The 18,447-nt window shown below is 34.3% G+C and overlaps 1 protein-coding gene across 6 annotated transcripts in view; it reads left to right on the top strand.

The window, feature by feature from the left end:
- The window catches only part of XRN1 (5'-3' exoribonuclease 1), a 102,018-nt gene that overhangs the window by 30,745 nt on the left and 52,826 nt on the right, over positions 1 to 18,447 (top strand). For all 6 annotated transcript variants that reach the window (XM_032630214.1, XM_032630213.1, XM_032630211.1 and 3 more), the window contains 8 exons: positions 3,287 to 3,456; positions 4,658 to 4,778; positions 4,878 to 4,976; positions 9,155 to 9,258; positions 11,623 to 11,754; positions 14,443 to 14,605; positions 15,388 to 15,501; positions 17,824 to 17,922. In XM_032630214.1, coding sequence (XP_032486105.1) covers positions 3,287 to 3,456; positions 4,658 to 4,778; positions 4,878 to 4,976; positions 9,155 to 9,258; positions 11,623 to 11,754; positions 14,443 to 14,605; positions 15,388 to 15,501; positions 17,824 to 17,922 — 1,002 coding nt within the window. The remainder of the gene's footprint in view (positions 1 to 3,286; positions 3,457 to 4,657; positions 4,779 to 4,877; positions 4,977 to 9,154; positions 9,259 to 11,622; positions 11,755 to 14,442; positions 14,606 to 15,387; positions 15,502 to 17,823; positions 17,923 to 18,447) is intronic.

Raw genomic sequence — 18,447 nt, 5'->3', positions numbered from 1 at the left:
TTTGAGAACATAGAATAGGAATAATCACTTCCCAATATATTTTATTAGACCAGCGTGATGCAGATACCCATAGTAAATGATGTTACAAGAAAAGAAAATTACTTGCTAATATCCCTCCTAAAAGTAAATGCAAAAACGTTTAACAAAATAAAGCCAGATGGAATCCAATAATATCTTAGAAGGATAATACTCATAACCAAATGTCATTTATTTTAGAAACACAGTGTTGATTTGCAATGTGATTTACCACACTATCAGTATTCAACATCCAATTTTAATAGAAATGCTCAACATACAGTACTAGAAATAAGATGACACTTCCTCAACTAGATAAAGTGCATCTTAAAAAAACTTGCTAACAGTATACTTAATAGTAAAATTTTGAATGTTTTCTCTGTAAAATCAAGAGTAAGACAAGGATGTGTATTCTAACCTATTACTGTACTGGAAGTCCAGTGTATTAAGTCAAGGAAAAGAAATAAAGGCATGCAAATTAGAAAGGAAGAAGAAAAATTGTTTTTATATGCACATAGCACTATTACATATATAAAAAATTCTAAGCAGTCTTCAAAAAGATACTCTAATCAATAAGGAAATTTAGCAAGGTCACAGAAAATCTATACAAAATCTATATAAAGTCTATACAAAATTCAATTGTTTCTATATACTGGTAGTAAACAATTGGAAAATATAAATTTTTTTAAATAAAAAGATTTTTATTCTGCTTTCAATAGCATTAAGATATATAAAAGACACAGTTACAAATTTAACAGCATGCACACTGAATGCTACAATAGTGTTGAGATACAGAAACCTAAATAAATGGAGGGACATACCATGTTCAAGGAATAGAAGATTTAGTATTGTTAAGATGTACCCTCTTCCCAAATTGATCTTTGGATTCAATATAATCCCAATGAAAAGGCCAGCAGATTTTTATGTAGAAATCAGAAATCCTAAAGTCTTTATGAAATTGCAGAGGATCTAGAGTAGCCAAAGCAATCTATAGGAAGAAAAACAATACTGGAAGACTTTCATTCTCTGATTTCATGACTTACCATGAAGCTAAAGTAATCAAGGGAGTATGTTACTTACATGGCAATAGACAGATCAGTGGAACAGAATTGAGTCCAAACATAGATCTATACTTGTCCAGTTAATAAATTTTCAATTAAGATATCAAAGCTACTCAGTGGGTAAAGAAAAAGCTTTTCAACAATTGGTGCTGAAACAGCTGGCTATATATGTTGAAAAAACCTGTACACTAATGTTCAGAGCAACTTATTTGTGATAACCCCAAACTGGAAAACATTCGAACATCCTTCAATGAGTGAGTGAGTAAAAAAACTGTAGTACATCCATATAAAGGCATACTACTCAGCAATAAAAAGAACTATTGATATAAACAACGGATGGAAAAAAGTTCATTTGAGTGAAAAAGTCAATCTTGGAAGGTTTTATATAGTTCCATTTATATAATATTTTTGAAATGACAAAATTATTGTAATATAAAACACATCAGTGGTTGTTAGGGGTTAGGGTTGGGGATAGGGTGTGACTATAAAGGGATAACATGAAGGGGTTTCTTTATGATGATGTGACAGTTCTGTATTCCAGTTTTAGTGGTGGTTACATGAATCTCTACATATGATAAAAATTCCATAGTACTGTATACACACACACAATTTAGATATAAAAACTAGTGAAATCCGAATAAATCTGTAGTAGTGATGTACCAGTGTCAATTTCCTGGTTTTGATGATGTACTGTGGCTGTAAGATGTTATCATTGAAAGGTACATGGGAACACACCATACTAATTCTGCAAATTCTTATGAATCTTAATGTTTTTTGCCACTGTACACATGCTATGAAAAAAGGACTTGTGTGTTTATGTATTCTTTTTGTTTGTTTGTTTGTTAATGCATTCCTTTTTGTTGTTGTTGTTAATGCATTCTTATATATCAGAGATTTTATTTTTGTAAGGTAGAATCCCCAAAGCAGGAATGCTTGGTTAATGGGAATGTGTATTTTTTGTTTTAATGAATATCACCAGTCTTCTTTTTCAAGAAGACTGGTCTAATTTACACCAGCAATATTTAAGTGCCTACTTCTCTGCTTTTCTAGTCCTGAATATTATTGCTTTATTTAATTTTGATGATAAAGTCTACTGATGATAAAGAATGCCATTCATTCAAATTTATTTTTCCCTGATTCCTAATTTAAGTATATTTTGATGTATGTTTGTCTTTTGCATTTTCTCTTTTGTAAATTGTCTGTCTATATCCTTTTCCTCATTTTCTTTTTTTGATTTTGAACAACTCTTTTTATATTAGGAATATTTTTCCCCAGTGTGGCATTTGCCTGTTGATTTTTTTGTGACATCTTTCATCACATACATTTTCTTTTACTTGAAAGATGTCTTTTTCCTTAAAGCTGTTCAGCTTTTTCCTGCCTTATTTAAGAGTTTTTCACTCCAAATTATCAATGATCTCCTAGATTTTTTCCCATTATTTTTGTTGTCTCATTACTCTGACACTTGCTTTTGTATACAGTATGATATTGGAAAGTATATGTGCTTTCTCTCCTAGCTGGATAGCTAGTTATGACAAAAGCATTATTTAAATATCTGGAATACCATGTTTGACGTAGATTTGGATTTGTTTTTGAACTCTGTTTTGTCCTTCTGGTCTGTGGGTCTCTTGTGGTGTCAATACTTAAATGTTTTGCTTACAGGTAGTTTTATAAAAAGTGATAGGATCTGGTAAGACAAGTTCCTGGTAACTTTGTGCAGCTCACACATTCATCCTTCCAATATGAACACTAACATCATTTTGCCCTTTAAAAGGAAGTATTTTAAACCATTGTGATTTGATTGGAATTATGTTAAATACAAAAGATAATTGGAAAGATGAACATACCTATACCATTGTACAATTTGTAAAGTAAGAGATCAATGAGCAGTGAATTAAGATAAATTATAATTACGATCAATTCATATTTAAATTTTGATTTTCTGCTGATTTTATCCTCACGTTAGTGATTGCTGTTGGAGTGATAGTTTCAGAGGAATTTGTAGTGACAAGCAATATTCTAGGGCCCTTTGAAACAAGAATAGCACATCAGTTTTTCATGTAATGAAATGGAAAAGAATTGTATTAGTTAAGATTTTTGTTTTTCAAGAACACAAATAGTAATTCTGTATTCTGAGGGAAAATATTTATTCTGTATGTTGAGATTACAGAATTTTTGTATTTTTAACCCCTCTCTCCAATCTTTATATTCAGAAGCGATTGTTGGAAGCCATGGAGACATGCAACCACTCCCTGAAAAAAGAAGAGAGGAAAAGAAACCAACATAGTGAGTGCCTAATGTGCTGGTATGATAGCGAGACAGAGTTCACGTACCCCTCTCCATGGCCAGAAAAGTTCCCTGCCATAGGACGATGCTGCGCAAGGTAATGTTGTTTGGTAATTTTTCAACAGAGAGCTCAAAAAAAAAAAAAAAAAAAGCAAGCTTTTGAATATCTACTTGGAGAATTAACAAATAATTTATGACAGTTGTAGTCAATTGATAATGAATTACATGCAACTTGCCAAGAATCATAGCATCTCTCTCTTTCTCTCTCTCTCTCTCACAGTTGTTTCTATAGTTCTCTGCTTTGGTCCAATTCTGCTTCTCTGTTTTCGTCTTCTGTTAAAGTTGTCCCGCCCCTGTATATATCTGTTGTCTCCCTCAAGAAGTTGTATGAATTTTTGTTTCCATTGCCAGTGTCTGCTCTCAGCATTATTTGACATGCTATGACTTTGCCTCTTATACTCCCCAACCACCCAACTGGAAAGAAGGAGAACAAGAAATAAAAGAGCTCCTTTGGGGGCTTCCCTGGTGGCGCAGTGGTTGAGAGTCCACCTGCCGATGCAGGGGACGCGGGTTCGTGCCCCGGTCTGGGAAGATCCCACATGCCGCGGAGCGGCTGGGCCCGTGAGCCATGGCCGCTGAGCCTGCGCGTCCAGAGCCTGTGCTCTGCAACGGGAGAGGCCACAACAGTGAGAGGCCCGCGTACCGCAAAAAAAAAAAAAGAGCTCCTCTGTTTCTTGCCTCAAACCTATTTCTACTTTCTCTTCCTCATTAAGATGTCTTCCTTGTTTTTTCTCTTCTCTCATCTTCTCTGCAAATAATATCTAGATGGCAGTTGTGTTGCAGATAAAGTAAACATTTCTCAGTTATGATTTTTCCTTTTGTTAAAGCAAAGAGAAAGATGAAATAGACATTATAAAATGTTTATTTTCCATTCTGGGTTTTGGAACATGGAGGATATAGAGATTTGTAGTATGTTTTGTATGTTCCTTTAGTATAAAAATCATGTATATATACATATATAATTTATATATTTTATATATATTATATTTTTATATATTATATATTTTTTTAAATTAATGGGGAGGACGTCCACTCAGTATCTTACAGGCATGGTTGTGTCTGGATCAATATCAATGAAGAATCTACTGCTCTATATTTTCTTTCTCTTAAAGGACGAATTGTTAGTTCTCCTGTTAAAAGCAAGGAGGACTCTGGCAAAATACTGAAGGGAATGCTGAAAACCTGTGATTGCTTGTAATGTATGAATTTTAAATTAAATGTCTCCATTTATTTTCTAGGTATAGAATAATATCATTAGATGCTTGGCGTGTAGACATAAGCAAAAACAAAATAACCAGGGTTGACCAAAAGGCATTATATTTCTGTGGATTTCCTACTTTGAAACACATCAAACACAAAGTCAGTGGCTATTTATTTTCATAAAATTTTTTCACTTTATTGAATGTGAAGTGATTATGGAAAAAAAATTAAAATTAAATTCTATGACTTCTTTTAAAGTTTTTTTTGAAGAAAAGTGGGGTTCAAGTATTCCAGCAAAGCAGTCGTGGAGAAAACATGATGTTGGAAATATTAGTGAATACAGAATCAGATGAACTTGTAAGTATTTTCTTCATTATATATTTCTTAGGTGCTTATTATGCATAAAACTGTTTTAGCTGCAACGTGTTTTCCAAAGTGGTATAACATGTAGTAACTCCAGAAGTTCACAGGAAATAAGGATAAAGTAAAGAAACATTTACACAAATTAAAGGACATATATAATTGTGACATAATGAGCAAAAAAAATGCTGTAGGAATTTGAAGAGGAGACGAGCTGTGTGAGCTAAAGATTAAGTACAGATCTGTAAATGAAAATAGGCTTGAGCTGGGTGCTTAAAAGAAAGATTATCACAAAGAGGAAAAAGGAGGGGAAAGGTATTCCAGTTGAAAAGAATAACATGAGCTGGGAGTTACAGTAAAAAATAAATGTGATACATTATCTTATTTTTTTTAACCTTTTTGTATGTCTGAATTTTTTTTTTTTTCAGCGTAAATGTGATGTATTTGAGGAGAAGGAATAGATAAACCTGACTGAATCAGAGGACTTGTATTGGGAAATAGTAGACAATAAGGTTGAAAAAACAGATTGAGGCCAGATTATGGAGGACCTTGAATACCAGGCTAAGGAGTTTGGACTTATTTTTCATGACTGTTATCTTGAAATTGGTATTTTCATAAAGATTAATTTGGCAATAAAGATATATAAAGATATATTTGGCAATATAGTAGACTAAAGTGCATACAAAAAAATGGAAGAAAATGGAAAAGCCTGCAAGTTGAGGTTGTGGTTATAGAAGCCTTAGACAATAAGGACATAAACTGTGGAAGTGGTAATAGATCTAGATGAACAGGACTAAATAAAATTCACAAGTTTCATCATTTGTTCAAAAATAGGGGATGAAAAGAAAAAGAAAATATTAAATATGAATCACTGTTAGATATCAGACTAATTAACTGAAAAACAATTACTGTTTATTGGAATAAAGAAATTAAAATGGGAGAGGCACTGGCTTGAGGGGATTAATTATCAGTAATAGAATTTTAAGTTGGTACTAGGACATTTAACTGGAGCCGCCCTTTCAGCTTTTCTCAACAGAGTTCCACAAGAGTTTTAAGCCCTCTTGCCCTAAGTCATCCATTCGTTTATAATAGATTAATTTACCTTTTGTACATTTAGAATGGTACTAGTTATGTACCATCCTTGGAAGAATTGGGGAAATACATAGTCAAATTGTTTTTTGTGTTCTGTGGTTCACATGAAAAACTTCAGTGAAGAAAGGCAACTTATGGGCTTCCCTGGTGGCGCAGTGGTTGAGAGTCCACCTGCTGTTGCAGGGGACACGGGTTCGTGCCCCGGTCTGGGAAGATCCCACATGCCGCGGAGCGGCTGGGCCCATGAGCCATGGCCGCTGAGCCTGCACGTCCAGAGCCTGTGCTCCACAACGGGAGAGGCCACAAAAGTGAGAGGCCCGCGTACCGAAAAAAATAAATGAAAAAATAAATAAATAATTTAATTAATTAATTAAAATAGAAAGGCAACTTATACACAGTTGAATACCTGGAGCTAGAGCTTGTAAGGCAATAGGGATATGTAGGGCATTAGCAAGGAAGTGATGGCTGGGGCCTCGGGGCTCATTTCCTTGAAGAAAGGGGATTCTCAGGGTTCAAGGCCCCAGCATGAGGAAGTACCCATGGGTGGAAAGGGTGGAAAAGGAACCAGTAAAAGTTACATAGTGTTCAGAGAAGAAAGAGAATAATTTCCATGTTTAGTAGTGTCACAGAAGCATGGAGTAGATGGTACATACAGTTCAAGAAGAGTGAAAACTAAAATAACGTCTGTGAGTTTGTCCTTTGGGCATCATTACTGGACTTTGAGGATTCCATTCCCATAGGTTGTTGGAGGCAGAAGTCCAATTCCTAAGTACTAATCCGGGACTCGTTAGGTGGGAAGTCAAGGTAGCAAGTCTTAAGCCCTTGGTTAAGAAGTTTATCATTGAAAAGAGGGCTAGAAATATAACTGTAGGTAAAGAAGAGGCAGCTCATTTAGCAAATCCGTACAAAAGAAGAGACGTAAAGCTAAAGGAGAAAGGAGCTCTTAAAGGCACTGTAGAGGGAAAGGATGTGAAGTGGATTGCCTCTAGGGCTTACGGGAAAGGATTAATCTAGGAAAGAAGGGAAAAGGATAATTAAGGGAGCCTAGTTCTAATGTTGAAACTTGTTTTATTTATCAGAATAGTCATTCTTTTATATGTTCACTGTAAGAGATGTCTAAATATAGTAAATAAAATAAAAAGTTACCCCCAAAAGTCTAAAAATAGTCATCTCTATTTGTTAAAGAAGTATTTGCTAATAATGATTAAGCATAATGAAAAGAAAAAATGTGAATCAAAATTTATATTTCAACTTCAGTTTCTACCACAAAGTTGTTGTCTTACCAACAGTAATAATAATAATAATGTTTCCTTTTAAGAATTTTTACTTAAGGTATTATTTCATACAGAATATTTATACAGTTGTCCTTCAGTATCCATGGGGTTTTGGTTCCAGGACTCCCCACTGATACCAAAATCTGTGGATGCTCAAGTCTCTTATATAAAATGGTGTAATATTTGCATATGACCTACACACATCCTGCCTTATACTTTAGATCATTTTTACTTATAATATTTAATACAGTATAAATAATTGTAAATACAATGTAAATGCTATGTAAATAGTTGCCAGCATTTGTTGAAACGTTCTGGAGTTTCTTCTTTTTGTTTTTTTTAAATATTCTCCATCAGTAGTTGGTTTAATCTGCAGATGTGGAACCCATGGATACAGAGGGCCAACTGTGCAGCGTTTTATAGTTTAAAAAAGCTTTTGTGTATATTATTTTATCCTTAAATAAATATTGTGAGGTAGATGTTATAACTTCTTCTCATAAAAGAAAACTGATCTCAGTGGGATTAAAGGATTTGCCTAAGAGTCCATAGCTGAAGAGAGGCAGAACCCAATTTTGGACCCATAGTTTCTAACTTGAAATAAGTCTAGTGTTCTTATTTAATTATACCAGCCACAAACTGAAATGAATTACATATTTTAGATTCTGTTTTATGCTATCTGATTATTTGATATGAAATAATAATAGCCCTTTTCTAGACATCTATGCTGTTCTTTTCACTTTTCTCAGTTTCCATGAGAAAAATAAGCTGATAATCATGAGAATAATGGAATCATAGAATTTTACAACTGGATGGAATTTTGTGAGGCAACTAATCCAGCTCATTAATTTTACAAATTAAAAAACTTAAATGGAGATTGGAAAAGGGACATTCACTCAGCTAGTTAGCAGCAGACCTAAGAACCTAGGTTTCTTGCTGAACATTATTTCTACTAATGTTGGCTATTATTGTGAACAGTAATACTCACATTATAGGTCAGTGTTCTTCTGTTTGATTTTACTGAAACCTGTTCTCTCGCCAAGCAATTTCATTTAGGATTAAAATCAGTGGGCCATCCTTCACTAATAACTGCCAGTGCTGTTGAAAAAATGAGGAGGCAAGCTTCCTAGTGTTGAGATGTTTATACTGCAGAAAATTACTGTTAAGTTGGTCATAGTTCCCTTCTAGTAAGAAGAGATTGGCAGAGGGGAAGGTAAAGTTGGTAAACTTACACAGATTCATAATAAATTAAAGAATAAAGAAAGGCAGGTAAGTAAAAACAACTGAAAAAAAAATTTTTTTTAAGGAGGACTTCTCTGGTGGTCCAGTTGTTAAGACTCCACGCTTCCACTGCAGGGGGCTAGGGTTCAATCCCTGGTCAGGGAACTAAGATCCTGCATGCTGCGTGGCGTGGCCAAAAAAAATTTTTTAATAAAAATAAATAAATAAACTTAAAGGAAAGGGAAAAAAACAAAAATCTAAAAGAACAGAAATTCTGGAAAATGTACTAGAAAGACAGAGAGTAGTTGGCAATAAAGGCACAACTTAGAGAAGAGAAATTTTAAAAACTGAATTCAAGTGGATGGAACAATTAAGTGGGAATAAAGCTGAGAAGAGCAGTTACTAATAGGGAATAATTGGCCTGAGCCATCAAATAATATTTTATATCTGTTTTAATTATTAAGGCATGGTTTTTATAGATTTTAAATACACTGTTATAAACACAAGCCAGTTTTAATTATTTAATTTTGCCTCCGTAAAATTCTCTCTTGGACCTAAAACATGAATGAACTTTTCTGTTTTTACTTTAAGAGTGTAGAAAATATAGCTTCATCAGTGCTTGGGAAGTCTCTCTTTGTTAATTGGCCTCATCTTGAAGAAGCTAGAGTTGTTGGTGTATCAGATGGAGAAACTAAGTAAGATTTTATTTATAATTTTTAAAGTTTATATGTGTTTTGCTATTTGTTGGCTTTTATTCATACATTTTAACTGATATAATATTTGTAAAATATTTACACTCTATAGTGAAAATGAAAGTCCTCTAATCATACCACTCCAGGTTCAACCACTATTGACAGTTTATTGTACATACCTTGAGATGCATATTTTTTATTAGTATTTTATTTTATTTTTTAAATTAAATTTTATTGGAGTTTAGTTGCTTTATAATGTTGAGATGCATATTTTAGATGCATATATTGTTGAGATGCATATTTTAGATGCATATATTATTTTTTCCCTTTTGCCTTCTTTTCCTTTCTTGTCTTTCTGACAAGAATAAATAGCATATGTAACCTTACCTTTTCCATGCCTTTCCCAGGTTTCATTTAAATAATATATTAAAAAGCACGTATCTTCTAAAAATAATTCCTTAACATTTTATTCAAGTTCACAATCATTTTATCAGTGATTATTTAGACAAGCTATTCTTTGTCATCTTTTACTTGGTCTGATATCTTGTTCTTTTGTTATTTTTCATGTCTAGAACTTTCTAAAGTAATTTTTTTTTTCAGAGAAAATGTGAGGATGTTAATGTTTTCTGAATTATTACATATCCAAAAGGTATTTTTTGTTGTTTTTCTCATGCATAGGTTTAGAGTTAGAGGCCTAATCCTTTTTCCTTAGGTCTCTGCAAACGTATCTCAGTTGTGTTTTGTTGCGTAATTTTGTTGATGAGAAGTCAGTACCAGTATGAACTGGTATTGAACATTCTTTTTTAATCATCAAAATTCAGTTCCCCTGCCTTTTTGATGAAGTACAGTTATCAGTTTTTAGTTTTATGGATCATGCTTTTGGTCTAAGAACTTTTGACCTAGCCCTAGGTCCCAAAGAAGATTTTCTCCAAAAAGTTTTATAGTTTTACCTTCTCCTTTTACATTTAAATCCATGATCCATTTTGAATTAATTTTTATATAAGGTATGAGGTTTGGGTCAAGTTTCATATGTTTACCTATGAATATTGAATTAACTCAAGTACTATTTGTTGAAAAAACTCTCCTTCCGCCATTAGTTTGCTTTTACACCTATGTCAAAAATAAGTTGAGCATATTTGTATGGGTCTACTTGTGGGTTCTATGTTTTGTTGCATTTGTCTCTATGTCTGTTTTTTATGCCTACACCACATTGTCTTGTTACTGTAGCTATGTAGTAAGTCTTAACCTTAGGTAGAGCAATTCCTTACTTTTTTTTTTTTTTTCAAAATTGTTTTAACTATTTTTGGTCCTTTGCCTTTCTATATATAGTTTAGAATAAATTTTTTTATATTTATAAAAATCTTTGAGAAATTTTGATAGGAATTGTACTAAACTTATAATTTGTGGAGATTTGACATCTTGACTATGTTGAGTCTTCTGATCCAAATGGATAAATGAAGATCCATTTATCTCTCCATTTATTTTAATCTTTGATTTCTTTTATCACTATTTTGTTTCCTCAGCATACTGAACCTGTATATGTTTTGTTAGATTTATACCTACCTAAGTATTTAAAATATTTTGGAGCAACTATAGATAGTATTATGTTTTCAATTTCAGTTTCCCCAGCTAGTATATAGAAATATAATTGATTTCTGTATGTTGATTTTATATCCTAGGACCTGGCTAAACTTACTTCCCTGCCTTTTTTCTTAAAGTCCAAGCTAGTTATTTTTTAGAATTCTGAATTTACCTAGTTGATTCCTCTTAGTGTCATTTAAGTTGGTCCTCCATCCCACATGTTTCCTGTAAACTGGGAGTTAGGTATAGTGGCTTGATTAGAATCAGTTAAACTTTTTTAGCAAAACTACTTCATTGGGGCTTCCCTGCTGGCACAGTGGTTGAGAGTCCGCCTGCCGATGCAGGGGACATGGGTTCGTGCCTCCGTCCGGGAAGATCCCACATGCCGCAGAGTGGCTGGGCCCGTGAGCCATGGCTGCTGAGCCTGCGCATCCGGAGCCCGTGCTCCTCAACGGGAGAGGCCGCAACAGTGAGAGGCCCGCGTACCGCCAAAAGAAAAAAAAAACTTTATTGAATTTGAGAGTATTAATTCTTTAAAAATTTATATTTTTATTATGTATTTAGTTTAATTTCTTATAGAGAAAGAATTGTAATTTGTTTTAAATTTTGATTAAAATTTTTTACAAATGTTCTGAAATTCATATTACAATTTTAAAAAAGGAGGCTTTTGGTTTTTTGGGTTTTTGCCGTTATACCATGTAGAAATCTTTTCACTTTGAAGACTCACACTACTAGAACTCTATATTAAACCACAAATTTGCGGGTAATATAATTTTAATTTTTAAGGTTTTACTTGGAAGAACCTGCAGGAACACAGAAGCTTTATTTGGGAAGAACTGCACCACCCTCTAAAGTGGTCCATCTTGGAGACAAAGAACAATCTAACTGGACAAAAGAAGTACAAGGAATTTCAGAATAGTGAGTGTCATAAATAGTATTTAATGTCATTGAACTAGAATGTGGTGGTCTAATGTACTTATTTTTTAACTTATTTTCCACTTAGTGTGATTACTCTGAATACTGACTGCATCTTCATTTTATGGTCTAAAAAAGTAATGAGTTCTAATTTAAAATAAAATCTGGTTAGCAGCAGTTAGAGCCTTGCCCAGTTTGTCACTAAAATACTTCATGATGTACAAAAAAAAAAAAAAGAAAAGACCTAGTCACTTACACTAGGAATACACAGTTCATAAGTTGCCTGAATTTGAGAGTTAATTTCACTAACCATAAGGCCATTGAATTTCTTGGCTACATGTAACTAATAAAAATAGGAGGGCATACTCTCCTTTGTTCTTCACCCTTCCCTCCTCCCTATACCCAAGTCCCTTATGCTCTGAATTCAGAAATGCAATGTCTATACCAACTAAGTAAAGAAGAAGCTAACCCTCCTTGGAATGCTAATTTTCAAGGTGCTTTGTGTCCCATGATCCCCCCTTAACAGTACCTCTCCTTTTTCATCCAAACACTAGAATTTCCTAAACCAAAACAGAATAATAGAAACTGGCAGTGGCACGTGAAATGGTGTTATAAATGTATATCCGTCAGCCCTCCTGTTCATACTGTAGTAGCATCCATTGATAAATGGGAACTCAAGGAGACACCTCTTCTACAATTATAGGAGCTAATACCAGGCCATAATATCCTTATTCAAAGATGATTAAACAGGAAATATGTAAAAAGACCATGAAAAGCTATCCAGCATAAAAGGAGATGAACACAGCTGTCAGGGGGAGAAGAGCATTTTTGGCCTCCCAATAGTGTAAGTTAGATACCCCTGTCATAGCTCACATCATTCTGAATTTTATTTTATAGCACATAAATAGAATCATAATAATAAATTTATGAATGCGGTTACTTTAAGACTCTTTTCATAGATAGTAGGCTCCATAAGGGTAGGGAACATATCTGGTTTTTTCACCATAATTTTAATTTTGCTATATAAAATATATGTATATATAATAATGTTATTTAACTATATACTATGTAACTATATATATATAGTGTATGTTATATAATACATATATTTTTGTATAAACACATATATGAAAATAAAATTATGATTTCTATAATGAGCTCAGTAGATGGTCTGAATAGTAATATGGGCATACTGAAAACTGAATCAGTGGGCTAAAAGATCAAGCTGAGGAATTCCTTCAGCACATAGTACACAAAGAGATGAAAATAGTATAGTCAGAATTTCTGATATGTAGCTGAGAGGAGTTCTAGAAAGAGGAAATGGAAAGGAGACAAGAAAATATCCCTCACGTGAAGAATGATTGCATCTTCATATCAGGAATCAGCACACTTTTTCTGTAAAGGCCAAATAGTAAATACTTTAGGCTTTGTAGACTTTACAGTTTTTGTCACAACTTCTCAACTCTGTTGTTATATCACAAAAGCAGCCATAGATATTAAATAAATGATTGACTGTGTTCCAGTAAATTTTATTTATAAGAATAGGAGGCAGTCTGGATTTAGCCCATTACCATAGTTTGCCAACCCCTACTTTAGACTGAAAAGGCCCACTGAATGCCCCTCCCTGTCAATCTCTATTTTCTGTCTTTCTGGATTTACCTATTCTGGATGTTTCATATAAATAGAGTCACATAATATGTGACCTTTTGTGTCTGGCTTCTTTCACTTAGCATGTTTAGGGGGTTCATATACATTGTAGTATATGTCAACACTTATTTCTTTTTATGGCCAAATATTTCATTGTATGGTTATACCACCTTCTGTTAATGCATTCATCTGTTATACATATGGCTTCTTTCCACCTTTTTGCTATTGTGAATAGTGCTGTTATGAGCATAGGTCTATAAATATTTGTTTGATTACTTGTTTCCAGTTCTTTGGTTACATACTTAGGAGTGGAATTGCCAGGCTGTTTGGCAGTTCTCTGTTTAACTCTTTGAGGAACTGTGAAACTGTTTTACATTCCCATCAGCAGTATACAAGTGTTCCAGTCTCTCCACATCCTTTCCAACACTTTTTTTTTTTTTTTTTGGCTGTGCTGGGTCTTCGTTGCTATACGTGGGCTTTCTCTAGTTGTGGCGAGTGGAGGCCACTCTTCGTTGCAGTGCACGGGCTTCTCATTGTGATGGCTTCTCTTGGTGCAGAGCACGGGCTCTAGGCGCACAGGCTTCAGTAGTTGTGGCACACGGGCTCAATAGTTGTGGCTCACGGGCTCTAGAGCACAGGCCCAGTAGTTGTGGCACATGGGCTTAGTTGCTCCATAGCATGTGGGATCTTCCCAGACCAGGGCTTGAACCCGTGTCCCCAGCACTGGCAGGCTGATTCTTAACCACTGCGCCACCAGGGAGGTCCCACAGCGCTTCTTGTTTTCAGTTTTTTGTTATAGCCAGCCTAGTGGGTATGAAACACAGGAGTTTCTTGCAACTCTATGAGTTCTTATTTAATCTTACAGACTTTGGGAAAGGTAGCCACAGGATAATGCAAAAAGTCTTAAGTTAGGTACTCAGAACTGCTAGCATATTTATTTAAAGTTTATTTAAGCATTTGATTATGAGTTGGTAGTTTGAATGATGGTTATCATCTTAGAATATATGCGCACTCATACACATCTATATTTATTTTTTCTTTGAGCTACCTGAGAAGAAAAGGAATAATAATAAATGAAACATCTGCAGTTATATATGGTCAGTTACTCACAGGTCGTAAATATCAAGTAAATCAAAATGGTGAAGTCCGTCTAGAGAAACAGTGGTCAAAACAAGTTCTTCCATTTGTTTATCAAACTATTGTCCAAGTAAGTCTCCTTCAGGTCTCAATTCTATCTTAATGTACACTGTTGCACACTGTATAAAGAAAACACTGTATCATATTAATATGCAGCAATATATAATAGATATTATTATTTAATGTAATTTGCAAAATACTATAGTGTTTAAAAGGAGTATAACATGCTCAGACACTCATTCTGTGTATGGTTAGGAAACTTTTCTTTTGTATTTATTTATTATTCTCACAAAAAGTTTGCTTTAAATAAATTAGTAAATACAAAAAGCATTTGCTTTTGTGTTCATGATCTTAGATGTTGTAAGGGGGCAAATTTTTTTAAATGCATGTAGTGATCTTGTAATTTGGGGGAAGCAGTATAGCATAGTGATTAAGAGTACTGACTGAGTTGACTTCTTAGCCATATGACCTTGGGCAAGATCACCTTTCTGTGCTTTAGTGTCCTCATCTATAAAGTGGGGCTAGTAATGGTCTCTGCCACAGAGGGTTGTCTTCAGGATATGAAGAAAATGAAATGAACTAATGTAATGAACTTCATTAGTGAAGTTCACTAATGAAATGAACTAATGAAATGAACTTCAGGAAATGAACTAATAAATGTGTAAAGTACCTAGAAGAGTGTCTGGCATATAAGGAGATAATAAATTTTAGATTCTGGTATTGTTATGTAGAAAATCTTTACATTTGACATTTGTAGACAGCATAGTCATAATCCCATAGGAAAAAATCTTGATATGCAGTCTATAGAAATTTTGACTGTAACGATTCACTTTTATATTTCATTCTACATAGGACATCCGAGCTTTTGACTCCCGTTTCTCTAATATTAAAACATTGGATGACTTGTTTCCTCCTAGAAGTATGGTCTTTATGCTGGGAACACCCTATTATGGATGCACTGGAGAAGTTAGTACCTGTTATTATTACTATTAAATTTCTTTATGGTTTCAAGTTAATACAGTTATTTAACTTCTCTTCATTTAGGCATAAAATAAAATATAATACTGAAGGGGAAAAAAAGAGTTCATTCATCTAATTTATAAACACAATATTTGGCTATATATCTTTAGTGTTGAGCACACTGAGATCAGGAGGTGGTGGAAGAAGAATTCAGATTCTAATCTCTTTTTTCATAGGTTTACTTATTGTAGTATGGTTGAAGCAATTCTGAAATTATTTTCAATGTATTATTGGGTTGATGAATTGATAAATGTGTTGACGTTTTGGGGAACTCCAGCTCTCACATGGGAAAAGGTACTTGTAAGTATAGAACAGGAGAATGCAAGAAAGGACCTGTGGGGACAGATTAGAATTGGAGGTATTAATGTGAACTCATGATTGCTAAAATACTTTATACGTGCGTATGTGTATGTATATAGGCACATGTATATGGGTATATTTATGTATGTTTGTAGATATATGAATGCATATGTGCCTATACGTACATATATTTTCTAGCCCTATTTGCTCATGAGGATTGGAAGCAAAGATACCCTGGTAGCATGTAACACTCTGATCTTGATCTCTAACACCATATCCCACAAAAAGGAACTGGCCTTCTCAGAGAAATGGCTGATTACAGGGCTGAGGCAGAATAAGTACACGATGAGCCTAGAACTACTAGTTATGCGGGAAAGCAAGGAGGTACTCACAAGAATGATGTGAGCATATGACAGACACAGGTACCAGGTTGAAGAGGCTCCTACCAGCCAAACCTGGGACTGTTTAAGTACCAAAGTAATCGAGTACATATTGAATTATAAACCATCAGGGGCGGGGAATAGGAATGCATGATTCCATAGTGATAATAAATAGGTAAATAAATGGAGAAAGGAAAGACTTTTGCTTATATTATCATGTCAGGGATAATTGTGGAGGGAATGAGGGAGTTGGAAAACCATCATTTAACAAGCATAATGATACAGATTGAATCAGGCAACAATCATCATTGGAAGCTAAATCTAAGGGGAATTTTTGATCAGGAGCAAGATATTTTCATGGTCTTAGAAAGTGTCTCCCCACAGATTGTTTATTTAGTTGCAAGGAAAACAAAAAACTATAATTGTACAGTAAAGAAATTGAGCAACATCTTGACTGTATGATCAAAATTAATATAATAGTGAGGAACAGATGAACATCATGTACCTCCAGATGGGGAACTCTACAAAGGACACATCCTCTGTGCACTATTCTGGCTGAGAATATATAGCATTAACCTAATCATGAGAAAAACTAGACAAATCCCAAATGTAGAAATGTTTTTAAAAAGTCAGGGTAGGGGGCTTCCCTGGTGGCGCAGTGGTTGAGAGTCCGCTTGCCAATGCAGGGGACACGGGTTCGTGCCCCAGTCCGGGAGGATCCCACGTGCCGCGGAGCGGCTGGGCCTGTGAGCTATGGCCGCTGGGCCTGCGCGTCTGGAGCCTGTGCTCCGCAACAGGAGAGGCCACAACAGTGAGAGGCCCGCGTATCGCAAAAAAAAAAAAAAAAGTCAGGGTAGAGAGGGAGGAATGAACTATATTCTTCAAAATGTCAGTGTGTGAAAGACAAAGGCTCTGGATATATTAAAAGAGGCTAAAGAGATATGACAACTAAATACAATATCTGATCCTAGCCTGATCCTGTAGTAGAGGGAGTAAAGAGTTTTCTATAAATATAGGTCACTTTTAGGTCAACTGACAAAACTGGTGTGTGGACAGTGGATTAGATAAAAGTATTGTGTCATAAATTTATGTATTTAATAACTGTACTGTGGTAATATAGTAAAATATCCTTCTTAGGAAATATGCACCAAAGTATTTAGGGATAATGGACATGATATATATAATATACCCTCAGAAAGTTTCAAAAAATAATTATGTGTATGTAAATACACACATAGAGCACAAATGTTAAATGGAGTTAAATGTCGATAATAGGTGAATCTGGGTAAATGTTATTTGACTTGTTTTATTTTTGCAACTTTTTGGTAGTTTGAAATTATTTGCAAATTAAAGTTAATTTTTTTTAAAAGGCTGGTTAACAACTGGTTAAAGCAAGGTACAATGACTCAAATTTATAAGCACATCCACTTACAAATTCAAAGAAAATTTCCACTATCTACTTTTATTGTCTTACTGTATTTCAGAAATACTAAACACTACTCAAATAAGTAGAAAAACAAGTAAATAAAATGTAGTGAAAGAGACTAAAACATACTGTGATTTTTTTTTTTTTTTTTTTCCCTCCAAGGTTCAGGATTCAGGGGATGTGATTACAGAAGGCAGGATTCGTGTGGTTTTCAGTATTCCATGTGAACCCAATCTTGATGCTTTAATACAAAACCAGCATGTGAGTACTATAGTCCATGTGATTTAATTTAGAATTGATTACCTTTAAAAGTGTTAGAAAGATATTTTTGGTACCTCCTTTGAATTATTGCAAATATTTTATTTAACACTGATTAAATTCTCTCACAGTTGCATCTAGTATTAGTTAAAAATAAGTGGAATCTGTGCTCAAAACTTCATGCAAATCTTTGGGGGAAAAACTGCTGAGATCCCACTGTTAATCTATAATGGTTGTTGTTAATGGTTGTTGGTAGTGTGGCTTGTGGGATCTTAGTTCCATGACCAAGGATTGAACCCAGGCCCTCAGGAGTGAGAGCTCGGAGTCCTTACCTGTGGACCGCCAGGGAATTCCCAGTGGCACATTGATTAGCATACCCTCTGGGAATAGACTTGGGTTTTTTTAAACCTTTCATAATTAATCAAGGTCTGCATTTTTAGTTACAAGTAACAAATGACCTTCTTGCAAAGGTTATATGTCCCTACTCAGCTAAAGATGAACAGTCCCTAGAGAAAATTGGGAAACTGC

The sequence above is a fragment of the Phocoena sinus genome, chromosome 4 (assembly GCF_008692025.1).
Source record: "Phocoena sinus isolate mPhoSin1 chromosome 4, mPhoSin1.pri, whole genome shotgun sequence".
In the NCBI taxonomy this organism is placed as follows: Eukaryota; Metazoa; Chordata; class Mammalia; order Artiodactyla; family Phocoenidae; genus Phocoena; species Phocoena sinus.
The sequence above is the reverse complement of the archived record's forward strand: the minus strand, read 5'-3'. Positions and strand labels throughout refer to the sequence as shown.